Source organism: Octopus bimaculoides, chromosome 1, assembly GCF_001194135.2.
Source record: "Octopus bimaculoides isolate UCB-OBI-ISO-001 chromosome 1, ASM119413v2, whole genome shotgun sequence".
NCBI lineage: Eukaryota > Metazoa > Mollusca > Cephalopoda > Octopoda > Octopodidae > Octopus > Octopus bimaculoides.
Window position 1 is genome coordinate 1,033,413 of NC_068981.1, and position 12,858 is coordinate 1,046,270.

Here is a 12,858-nt window from a genome sequence, read left to right on the forward strand (position 1 = left end):
CTGTAGAAACTGTGCCAGATCAGATTGGAGCCTGGTGCAGCCTTCTAGCATGCCAGCCCTGGTCAAACCGTCCAACCCATGCCATCATGGAAAACGGACGTTAAACGATGATGACGATGAGTTTACTTCAGAATAAAACGATTTTACTAGTCAATATAAGGAAGTTAGTCAAAGTATAAGGCAGTTACTAATATACTACAATATAATGCAGTTTACAGGGTGTCCACAAAGTCTGGGTACATGGGGATTAACACATACTTTAAGAAATTATTATTTCTTATATTTAATTGTTTATGTTATGATTTCATTTACTCCATGTACCCACATGGGCATTAACACATACTTTAAGAAATTATAGTAACTTTTCAGTTCGGCAAAAGATATTGATAGAATAAGTACCGGGTAAAGAGCGGGAGCAAATACCACCAAAGCATGTCAGTTCCACTAATGCATTAACCTTCGAATTGTAGGTTAAACTGTTTGAGTTGCAAAATGTGTTGGTTGTATTATGGTACTGACTTGAACTGGTCTGCTGTTGACCTTATATATGTGGATGTAGTTGGTATTGTAATACAGTTCTATATTTAAGAGATGAGGAATTATGAACATTTGACGGATATTTCTCATCTTGTTTGTTGTTAACACGTTTCGGCTGATATACCCTCCAGCATTCATCAGGTGTCTTGGGGAAATTTCGAACCAGGGTTCTCATTCCTAATATTTTTTTTTCAATATTATTATAATTATTTATTATTATTATTATTATTTAGGTCACTGCCTGGAATTGAACTCGGAATCTTGGGGTTAGTAGCCAATGCTCTTAACCACTACGCCATATGCCCAGTGGGCAATTATGGAGTGAATTTTAGGGCTTCTAAATCTAATATTCTCCTATCCTTCCTCAATATCAGTTCCCATATGATATTCATATCTGCACTCCGTCTGCTTAGGAGGTTTTTGTGTCCTAGCATATGTGCTGCTTCTTTTAGTTTTCGTATTTTCCAGTGGTGTTCTCTGTCTATTATTTTAACTTCATCCCACAGGGGGAGGTGGTCTCCATTTTTCCATACAAGATCAGCTATACCCGATTTATCAATTTCTCCTCATGTCACAGCTTTGCGATATTCGTCTACTCTTATTTTGAGGGGGTGGCATGTTTTGCCTTTGTATAACCTACCACAGCTGCATGGGATGGAGTACACACAGTTTTTGGTCATATTCTCTTCTATTGCTATTGTAATATTCATGGTTGTAGTTGCACAACAAATAACATTACTTGTTATGCGATCTCCATTTAAAGGGCAGGATGAAGTTACAACTGCTGTTGTTATACGAGTGATTTTGGTTTCCATATTACAAAACTTTTAGATGGTTATAAATGACTACAGTTTGTTTTTAAGTTGTGAAGTATAAGATTTTTATACTGTGTTTATTATTTCCTGGTATTTGTGGTTGAGGTGGAAGTGTTTAAGTAGTATTCTGGAAAATAATTTGATTAAAGGTGTAGAGGCTTACATGTTGAAAGGGGAAATTGAACCAGATAATTTTTTTTTCCCTATTTCTGCTTTTTGTTTGTGGGTGTGTTGTTATTTATGTAATGTATTTTTCCCCAATTAACCACTGCTATTAAGAGCTTCACTATATGGACTTGTTATTTCAATGACTACATTTCTGTTGGAAAATTTTTTTAAAAAGTCTTAGAAATATGCTCATTACTAGGAATTTAATTATACTTTTAGAATGGTTGAATTGTCTATGCATATACAGGGTTTTTCATTTTCTTTTACCAGATTCTAAGTCAAGGGTAACATTGAGAACATTGACTGATTTAAGACATGTATATACTGTAATGGGGGTTATTTGTTCCTTAATTTGTCAATTTCTTTCTGGGCTGTACTAAGAAGGGCATCAGTCTGTGGAAAATCTGCCTCAACAAATTGTCTGACCTACGCAGACATAGAAAAGGTAACATTAAAAACGATGAAATATATCATCATTTAATGTTCACTTTTTCATGTTTGCATGGGTTGGGCAGAAATTGAGGCAAATTTTTGGCAAATGGATGCCCTTCTTGTTACCAATCCAAACAAGGAGACACCAACACACACACACACTTTACAGATATAAGCTTCTTTCAGTTTCCACCTACCAAGTCCACACACAAGGCTTTGGTTGGTTCAAGACTTTAGTAGAAAATATCTACCCAAGGTGCCCTGCAGTGAGACGGAAGCCAGAAGCACATGGTCAGGAAACAAACTTCCTAACTACACACCCATACCTGTGCCTGCATAAAGCAATCCTTATAATACTTTATTCAAAGAACTCTTAAATGAATTTGAGATTTCCAGCCATAATTAGAGACAGAAAACAAAAAAGCTTGTAGCAATGATGAGGGATTCACAAAGAAAAGGGGAGATAATTTGAAGGCAATTCTAAAAATTTAATTCTCAAGTCATATTAATCCACTAAGTTCTACTGTCCTACAAATAGGACACTAAATGAGAACATTAAATAAGCTACATCACATTGTCCCAGTGTCCTATTTATAGGACACTGAGTATTTCCGTTTCTACTCGAAGCAAAGGATTTTTAATAATTATTTTTTTCATTTTAACCTATTTTCAATCATCTGTCAAAATTTAAAAGTAATATTCAGAAATTTAAGTACTCTGGGACTTAATGGGTTAACTTAACCAATTTTATTCCCCCAGGCCAACCTGTCTATGACTATCCCAGGTTCTGTAATGCAAAGTGTGTTTTAAAAGTGATCCAAATTAAAATCTTTCATCAAAATTTATCACGTTCAATTCAGGTTTTGAAACACCCGCTGAAAAACGAGAAAACTTACCATACACTAAATTCATTTACAAAATTAATTGGAACAAAGTCAGTGTATTTCATTCAACAGGAGTCTAGTAAAAAAGATAAGGTGAAACACCATTAACCCTTTAGTATACAGATTGCATTCTCAAATGTAATGCTTAATCATTCATATGGTTTTGGATTAATCAAGCATTATCTTGTAGCTAGTGATTTTAATTATGTGATTGTTATTTCTAGAATGTAATTGTGGGATGGGTGTGAGAGCCTGGATCTGGCCTGTTTATACTTGAAATAAGTAGAAAATTTGGGCCAGAAATGGCCGATTTAAATGCTGAAGGGTTAACAGATTGGTTCCCTAGTGCCACAAATAAAGGAGAAAATATCATTACCATCCTTGTTGTTGATATTATCATTATTATTATTATTATTATTATTATTAACCAGATCAATTTTGTGATCAATGTGATCACCTAGCCTCCACTCCAAAAATTTCAAGCCATGTGTCAAAATTTAGAATTTTTTTAATTATTTTTATTATGTTGATGATTTCACTGTATGTAAATCTCCACACTTTATGCCCCACCACCTCATCCTTCACTCTGGTGGCAAACAAAAGAAATCCTTATTATTATTATTATTATTATTATTATTATTACTATACACAGAAGAATAAGTTGGAAGTCAACAGAATTTACTTTGGATTCAGAAGAGACAATGTAGTAAACTGGATGCGTCTTTTAGGCTTCTCAACCTGGTTCGGGGAACCAATGAAATTTGGCAGTTTACTTGCAGCAGGACTAGAGTCTGTAGTTGAAGAAGAGTTACTTTGAGAAGACATAAAATTAGAAGTGTCAGCTTGGTTAGAAGGAGACCCTAAACTCATCAATGTAGTTTCTTCCTGCTTCTTTAGTTTACCGTTTTCCCTGTTTGGTATTACTTCCATGTTCGGAGATCTTGAAGTTACATTTGAGCTAGATTTGATGGAAGCATCAGTAGTGGAGGAACCATTGGTCTTAGATTTGGCCAGTGCTGTAGAATTAGTGGTGTTGGTTTTATATGAAGCATCACACGAGGTTTCTAAAATCAAGCTGAAGTCTGTACTACATGTATCAATTTCACTTGGAGGAATCAATGATTGATTCTGAAACAGAGAAAAAAAAAAACAATGTATTATTATTATTATTATTATTATTGAGTGAGAGAGCAGTGCATGCCATTAAAGTGACACTGGGGTAAAAATATACGAAGCCCAGTATACCCATCATTACTACCCATCTGATAAGGGTACACCAGGCACATGCATCACAACCATATGTGTGCAAAAGGGTGATCTCATATCAAGATAAACAGCACATGACCTTGCAGGTGGGGCCCAATTAGAATTTTCTTCAGGTCGAGTGGCCCATCCTACTCAAAAGGGTTGTTTTGGATGGTTTTGAATAAGAGTTGTTTAAGGATGTTGAACGAAACACCCATGTTTCCAAAGGTGAATTATTCAAACCCCAAAGAATTTCTCTCAACACATGGCTATGATGCTCCTCCGCTACTTCTGCTCGTGATCAGAGATGCACATATCGTCAGCCACCAAGGGACACACTCAACTAGTTATGGTCAAACAACTGATAAACAAATCTGTGGTATTGAGTAGAATATTGGCTATAGCCCATCTTTTATTATTATAATAATCATTATCATCATTATAATAAGGTGGTGAGCTGGCAGAACTGTTAGCACACCGGGCAAAATGCTTAGCAGCATTTCTTATGTCTCTACATTTTGAGTTCAAATTCCACCAAGGTCAACTTTGCCTTTCACCCTTTCAGACAATGTAATCAACTTCTGCCAAAATTTGAAACCATTATTATTACAAATACTACTGCTACTACTATTACTACTACTACTACTACTACTGCTACAAAAGATCAATAACTGTCTGTAATCTGTACAAATCTAAGTCAACTCATTCTGTTACAAGTTGATATAAAATAAGATTAGGTTCCTCTGACTGATTCACTTCTCTCATAAATAAAGGTAGACTAGTTTGGCTTATCTTTCATTGTAGTAGTAGTAGCAGCAGTGATAGTAGTAGTAGTAGTAGTAGTAGTAGCAGCAACTCACACAGCCTCCCATAAATTTATATGAGAAGAAAACAGTTTCAATGACAGCTGATCATCCATTAAGACTGAAATACTTCTAGCAATCTTCTTATTTACTGGCAGACTAACTAAGGTGTTGCCAGCAACATCCTAGCAATTCTGCTAACAACATCCTAACAATCTTGCCAGTAACACCTAAGCAATACTGTTGGTAGCACCTAAGCAATCCTGCCGGTAACACCTAAGCAATCCTGCCAGAAACACTTAAACAATCCTGCCAATAAAACTAGCCACAATCCGAATGGGAAAAAATAGACTACTTCAAAACATCATCGTCGCCGCCTCCGCTGCCGCCACCACCACCACCACCTCCACCACTACCACCAAACCAGACATTTAGCTCTAAATGCCGTAAAAGAGCTTATTTCACTTGTCCAAGTATCCCCAAAATAGATAACGCTAACGTTTATCTCCTCTCCTTTTGATTAGAAACAGAAAAGGAAAACAGCAAAAACCCTGCAAAGAAAAGCTGACCTCATCCATCATTCTTGTGGAAAATATATTTTCTGCAACGACCTCATTTATCTTTCACAATCACCAAATTCTCTTTAAAACCAACTAGAAATTTGTCCAAAAACACAATTTACCTTGGTTTTCAATTTTTCAGTTGAGGGAACAGATTTAGGCGAAGAGAATCCATTATTCAAATGACAGGCATCTTCATTGAGGAGGGCATCAGTTTGTTTCTCGTCCACCTCCATGGGTGAGCTGGAATCAGTTGATGCTGGAGTGACAGGAGTTGTGTTGTGGGAGGTGTCTTGTTGGTCTTTCGCTTCTGTAGTGTCCCCTCCGTTGACAAGAGGCGAGGAAGTGGAGGAGGAGCATACATGAGTCACTGGTGTGTAGGGCTCTCCAATCTCACCTTTCTCAAAAGTGACAATTGAACAGAAACCATCTGTTGAGGACACCACCAGGATATTACCATCACTTGACCTGACAGGGTTAGATAAAACAAACAGGACACACCTAAATACATACACAGAAAAAAAACATTCCAACACCTGTGCAGTGTATGAGACAGACAGACAGATATTCAGATAGCAATATGTCAAAATAATAATTCAGGTGTGTGAATAGAGATCTTATAGTTAAATAAACAAGGCACCTACGATTGTAGACATGTGCGACCATGAACAATGTAAATAAGGATGTAATAAATTAACTAGTCATACTGTAAATCAAGTGGTATATAAATGTATTGACTTTGTTTTTTTTATATTTATCTCCATCATCATCATCATCATCATTTAACGTCCGTTTTCCATGCTAGCATGGGTTGGACGATTTGACTGGGGACTAGCTTACCAGATGGCTACACCAGCCTCCAATCTGATCTGGTAGAGTTTCTACAACTGGATGCCCTTCCTAACGCCAACCACTCCGAGAGTGTAGTGGGTGCTTTTTACGTGCCACCAGCACGAGGGCCAGGCCGGCGTTACTGGCAACAGCCACGCTCAAATGGTGTTTTTTATGTGCCACCTGCACAGGAGTCAGTCCAATGTTTTGTTCACATGCCACCGGCACAAGTGCCAGTAAGGCGAAGCTGGAAACGATTGTGCTCAAATGGTGCTGTTTATGTGCCACCGGCATGGAAGCAAGACTGCTGCTCTGGCAGTGATCCCGCTTGGATGGTGCTGTTAGCGCTCCACTGGCACGGGTGCCAGTCATCGAATTTGGTTCAGTTTCGATCTCACTTGCTTCAACAGGTCTTTGCAAGCGGAGTTTAGTGTCCAATGAAGGAAGGTTGGCATGGGTGCCACTCAACGAATTTGGTTCACTATAGATAGGGGAGTATGTGTGTATATGTGTAGTAAGAGTGGCTGTGTGGTAAGAAGTCTGTTTCCAACCCACACGGTTCTGGGTTCAGTCTCACTGTATGACACCTTGGGCAAGTATCTCCTACTATAAGCCTCAGGCCAACCAAAGCCAGACGGAAACTGAAAGCAGCTGCTGTGCGTGTGTGTGCATCATGTGATCAATACCAGTGATGTATTATCATGCATCACTGGTCGCAATGAGCTTTGCGGTTTTTTTTAGTGTTCAAATGATGCCACTCTGTTGCCTGGGTGAGCAGGCCAACATTGCTCTCTGATCGGAAAGCCATCTAGTCATAGGGGTGACCCATTTACAGTTGAGTGGACTGGAGTAACATTAAATGAAGTGTCTTGCTCAAGAACGCAATACACAGCCGGTTTGGGAATCAAAACTACAATCTAGTGATGTTGACTGCAACACACCTAACGACTAAGCCAAGTGCCTTAACATACACACACACACACACACACACGATGAAGGTTGAGTTTTGTACCCTGAGCTCAGTTCTTTTCTTTCCTTCTGGAAGAAACTGTCTATAGTCAGACCCGTAGTGAAAGGGGCACCACCAGGTCCAATCTCATCTGCTCAAAGAAGGTGGAAATTAATTCAAAGAGTGGAAATAGATTAATTAAAAGTTGATTAAATAATTACCAAGTCAAGTCACTGAGTTGGTGATAATGGATGTTTTTGACCAAAGCAAAAGGAGAAGACTGTTGGGTGTCGTATATCAAAACTGAGTCTTCTGTGGCCACAGCAAACACCATGCGGTAAGGGAGGCTGAAAATAAGAAGAAATAATAATAATAATAATAATAATAATGATAAAATGTTTTCAATGGTACAACAATGGCCTGTAATACAAACGAAGGGCTTATATACCTGTTGTAATTTAACCATCCATAGTCTGATGATATTTCAGAATAAAAATTCCTTCCTCAGATATCCCTAAGAATTATGGAGTCGCTGCTATAATCGATTTTCTAACAGCCTTTCTTTTTTTTCTTGAAAAGCCATTAGAAAACCAATTATAGCAGCAACTCCATCAATTCCCGGGGATATCTGAGGAAGGAACTTTTATTCCGAAATGTTATCAGACGATGGATGGTTCAATCACAACATTGTTTGTATTAGAGTGCATTGTTGTACCATTCAAAACATTTCATTGTTACAAACAATATACAATGCTTCAAGCGAGCTACAACACTCGCCAATAATAATAATAATAATAATAATACTTGCCAGAATTTGGAATATGAAAAGTATAAAAGCTGTGCCTACAATAATTGGTACATTAGGAATTGTAAGTAGAGATATACAAAGGCGTACCCCAAGGAAACCAGAATTTTGCAACATTATTTTGTTCATTTAGTTTTACATGTTTACAGAATTTCATGGAAGCACACTGTTCCTTCAAAGTTTTATCCATTTGAAGCAATGCATCAGTCCAGACACGTTTTCCATTATTCAAAGCAGTCCTGGAACCCTTGCCTTTTAACACCTCCGTCGTTTTTTTTCTTCTCCTCTTCCACATCTGCAAAACGTTTTCCTTGAAGGACTTTCTTCATTCGGAGTAACAAAAAAAAAAAAGCCACAGGGAGCAAGATCAACTTCCAAGTGTTCTTTCAGTTAACAATACGCATTCAGTCACGACTGCTTTTGACCTTCCATGAGCAAACGAAGCATAGATTTGGCTGCAACGCTTTTCACTCGGAATTCCTCGCTCAGAATTTGTCACCAGAAATTCCTGGACACATCAGTCAGATCAACAAGTTCAATTGTTCGGTGACAGTTCTCCAAGATCAGTTCATTAATTTCCATGATGTTTCCATTTGTTGCTGGGTGTCGACAGTCACCCTGAACGAGGCTGGTCTTCAAGGGTCCAGAAACCATTCCTGGAGCATGAAAACCACTCATAAACTTATGTTTTGTTCATGGCAGTGTCCTTGTAAGCTGTTTGAAGCATGACAACTGTTTCAGCTGTTGTTAGTCGCAGCAGAAAGCAGAATTTCATGGAAGCACACTGTTCCTTCATTTCAGCCATCGCAAAACAAACAAAAAACAAACAAAAACAAAAAAACAGGAGAGAAGCTCTGCAAAACAAAGACACACCATGTGGGAGTACAAATCCATGAAATGCTGCAGGTCAGCAGAATGGTATGCCTGAGGGTTGCATCAAGTGACTTTTAGCAGCGGAAGCCTGAATTGCAAGGGATTTGTCCCACAGAGAACATTTCCAGTTACTTTTGGGTACCTCCTCGTAGAGAAATGGTTGAAGGAGATTGGACTACGATGTCCTGTAGAGATTCTAAGAAAGTTGACCTCTTAGAGGCAGGAAAGACTATCAGGAGGGTTTTAAGCACTTGAAAGATTATTATTGAAAGCTAGCGGATACCTAAGGTTACAGGTAGTAAGCCATTACCCTAAGCCTGGAGGGGTGCGGATTTTGGCACAAGGCCAGCAATTTCCAGGCAGTTTTTGGAAGGATGAAAGGCAAAGTCAGCCTCGAAGGAAGTCAAAAGATAAACAGACGAAATGGATCCAGGTGAAAAAAGGTCACAGGGGTTTTATCCAGATCCCACAAATTGTGACATTTTTTCCTAGCCAAAATTGTGATTTTATTTTATTACTGTGGACCATATTTAATGACCAGCACCTGTGCCAGTGGAGCACTAACAGCACCATCCGAGCGTGATCATTGCCAGAGCAGCTGTCTGGCTTCTGTGCCAGTGGCACGTAAATAGCACCATTTGAGCGTGATCGTTACCAGCATCGCCCTACTGGCACGTTAGAAAATCATTCGAGCGAGGTCATTGCCAGTGACGCTGGACTATCTCCTGTGCAGGTAGCACGTAAACTATACCATTTTGAGCGTAGTCGTTGCCAGTACTGCCTGACTGGCCCTCATACCGGTGGCTCGTAAAAAGCACCCACTACACTCTCGGAGTGGTTGGCGTTAGGGAGGGCATCCAGCTGTAGAAACTCTGCCAAGGTGGCGAGCTGGCAGAAACATTAGCACGCCCGGCAAAATGCTTAGCGGTATTTCATCTGCCGTTACGTTCTGCGTTCAAATTCCGCCAAGGTCGACTTTGCCTTTCATCCTTGCGGGGGTCGATAAATTAAGTACCAGTTACGCACTGGGGTCGATGTAATCGACTTAATCCCTTTGTCTGTCATTGTTTGTCCCCTCTATGTTTAGCCCTTTGTGGGCAATAAAGAAATAAGAAACTCTGCCGGATCTGATTGGAGCCTGGTGCAGCCATCTGGTTCACCAGTCCTCAGTCAAATTGTCCAACCCATGCTAGCATGAAAAGTAGACGTTAAACAATGATGATGATGATGACTTCATTACTGGTCACCAATGAAATACCACGAAGCATTTTGTCCAAACGATTCTTACAACTCACTGCCTTTTCAAGAATTAATTCTTTCAAGGTCACTGCCTGGAATCGAACTCGGAATCTTGGGGTTAGTAGCCCATGCTCTTAACTACTATGCCATATGCTCTTAACCACTACGCCATATGGCGTAGTGGTTATGAGTGTGGGCTACTAACCCCAAGATTCCAAGTTCGATTCCAGGCAGTGACCTGAACAACAACAACAACAACAACAACAACATTAGTAAAATACCCAAGACACCTGATGAAGACTGGAGAGTATATCAGATGAAACGTTGTGTTAACAACAAACAAGATGAGGAGAAATATCCGTCAAATGTAAATAATGTAAATAATGTACATAATTCCTCATCTCTCAAATACAGAACTGCAGAAGCTCTTTCAGTTTCCATCTACCAAATCCACTCACAAGGCTTTGGTCTACTTAGGGCTATAGCAGAAAACCCTAACTCAAGATGCCTTGCAGTGGGACTGAACCTGACAACAACACTAAACTAGCATAATCATAGGAAAAGGTGACAGGAGGAGAAAGTGGGATCTCCACAGCTAAGATAACAGTGAAGGGGTCAAAAGCCACACTAATAAACATAAATACTCATTAGTGTCTGCTAATGGAAATGCCAAAATAATTCTTTCTATTACTTTATTGTTATTGTAACACATCAAATCCAAAGTGTATACAAGTCTATAATGATCTCTGTGTGTGTGTGTGTGTGTGTGTGTGTGTGTGTGTGTATGCATGTGTCTATATATGTGTGTATTAGTGCAGAGGCATAACTCCCTGTCCCTCTCACCCCACCTTCTAGCACCCTTATGTCACTAAAAGGCTTAAATAAAACTAAAATACAGATAAGTGTCCACCCAGCTTATAATAATAATAATAATAATGACGTTGTCATCACCAGAGAAGATAGAGATGACAGCTTAGTGCAGATGTTCTAGTGGAAGAATCAAACTTCAGCCAGATGGGACAATTGGTAAATATCCCTGGCTAGAAATAGCAGCCAAATGTTCATTAAGAATTTTCCAAGATTTTTTGAAGGAATAAAAGAAACAGAAAGAATTTCTTGTTGATTCTCATGAAATATAAGAAGGGGTGGCTGTGTGGTAAGTAGCTTGCTTACCAACCACATGGTTCCAGGTTCGATCCCACTGCATGGCACCTTGGGCAAGTGTCTGCTACTATAGCCTCGGGCCAACCAAAACCTTGTGAGTGGATTTGGTAGATGGAAAACTGAAAGAAGCCCGTCGTATATATGTATATATATGTATATGTATGTGTGTGTGTATATGTTTGTGTGTCTGTGTTTGTCCCCCACCACCATCGCTTGACAACTGATGGTGGTGTGTTTAAGTCCCTGTAACTTAGTGGTTCGGCAAAAGAGACCGATAGAATAAGTACGAAGCTTACAAAGAATGTCCTGGGTCAGTTTGCTTGACTAAAGGCGGTGCTCCAGCATGGCCGCAGTCAAATGACTGAAACAAGTAAAAACGTGTATGTGTGTGTGTGTGTGTGTGTGTGTGTGTGTGTGTATGTATGTATGTATGTATGTATGCATGCATGCATACACATACGATGGGCTTCTTTCAGTTTCCGTCTACCAAATCTACTCACAAGGTTTTGGTCGACCCAAGGCTATAGTAGAAGACACTTGCCCAAGGTGCCACGATTGGAAGATTATAAATAAATAACACCATTTTTGTAATGAACAAACAATGACCTTGCTTCAGTGAGCACACAAATGTTAAGACAAGGAAACCCATGCACACACAAACACATACATACATACACATCACTGTACATAGATATACATATATACACATACAACTGGTACCACATAAAAAGCACCCAGTACACTCTGTAGAGTGGTCAGCATTAGGAAGCACATCCAGCTGTAGAAATCATGCCGAAACTGACAATGAACCTGATGTGGCTCCTGGCCTTGCCAACTCCTGTCAAACTGTCCAACCCATGCCAGCATGGAAAATGGACATTAATATGATGACAATGACATACGTATACACACACACACAAATATTATTTGTATAATTTAATTAGAGGATATGTTAACCTCATGAAGGGATGGTTGCATCCAAGGAAATACTGATTCAATACCTAGTATTGTTGGAGAATGAAAGTCCCTTAAAACAATAGATATATATTAAGTATATAGTTTATATCCAGTTAAAAGGAAAGAAAATGGAGGTAAGGAAGTTAATAGCTGTTTATTATTAATAATTTGGTCATCTTCACTTCTTACAGCTGTTTCAATTAATACTCAATAATTTAATTACAAGTCTGTACATTAAAATTACATTTGTGACACGAGAGAACAAAAAAGATGTACTTTGGATGTTATATGTGGAGCTATCAATTCATTTCAGCAATGCTTTTCTTCTTTTAAATGTGTGTGTGTGTGTGTTGTTGTTGTTGTAATTTACAGAAACAAAAAGCAGATGTATTAGTTTCATGCTAGGGAAGGTGAGGAAGTCTTTTACGTTTCGATCCTACACTCTTCAACAGAAAGGAACACGAGAAAATAAACAGATTTGTATGTAGGCACAGGAGTGGTTTGCTTACCAACCACATGGTTCTGGGTTCAGTCCCACTGTGTGGCACCTTGGGCAAGTGTCTTCTACTATAGCCTCAAGCCGACCAAAGCCTTGT

At 39.0% G+C, this 12,858-nt stretch overlaps 1 protein-coding gene across 1 annotated transcript in view; it reads right to left on the bottom strand.

Moving 5' to 3' along the window:
- Positions 1–3,326: 3,326 nt before the first annotated feature.
- LOC106878066 (chromatin assembly factor 1 subunit B) overlaps positions 3,327–12,858 on the bottom strand; it is a 30,570-nt gene continuing 21,038 nt past the window's right edge. The window contains exons 11-13 of the mRNA XM_014927160.2: positions 7,446–7,571; positions 5,567–5,912; positions 3,327–3,964 (exon numbers count right to left, since the gene is read on the bottom strand). Coding sequence (XP_014782646.1) covers positions 3,515–3,964; positions 5,567–5,912; positions 7,446–7,571 — 922 coding nt within the window. The 3' untranslated portion in view covers positions 3,327–3,514. The remainder of the gene's footprint in view (positions 3,965–5,566; positions 5,913–7,445; positions 7,572–12,858) is intronic.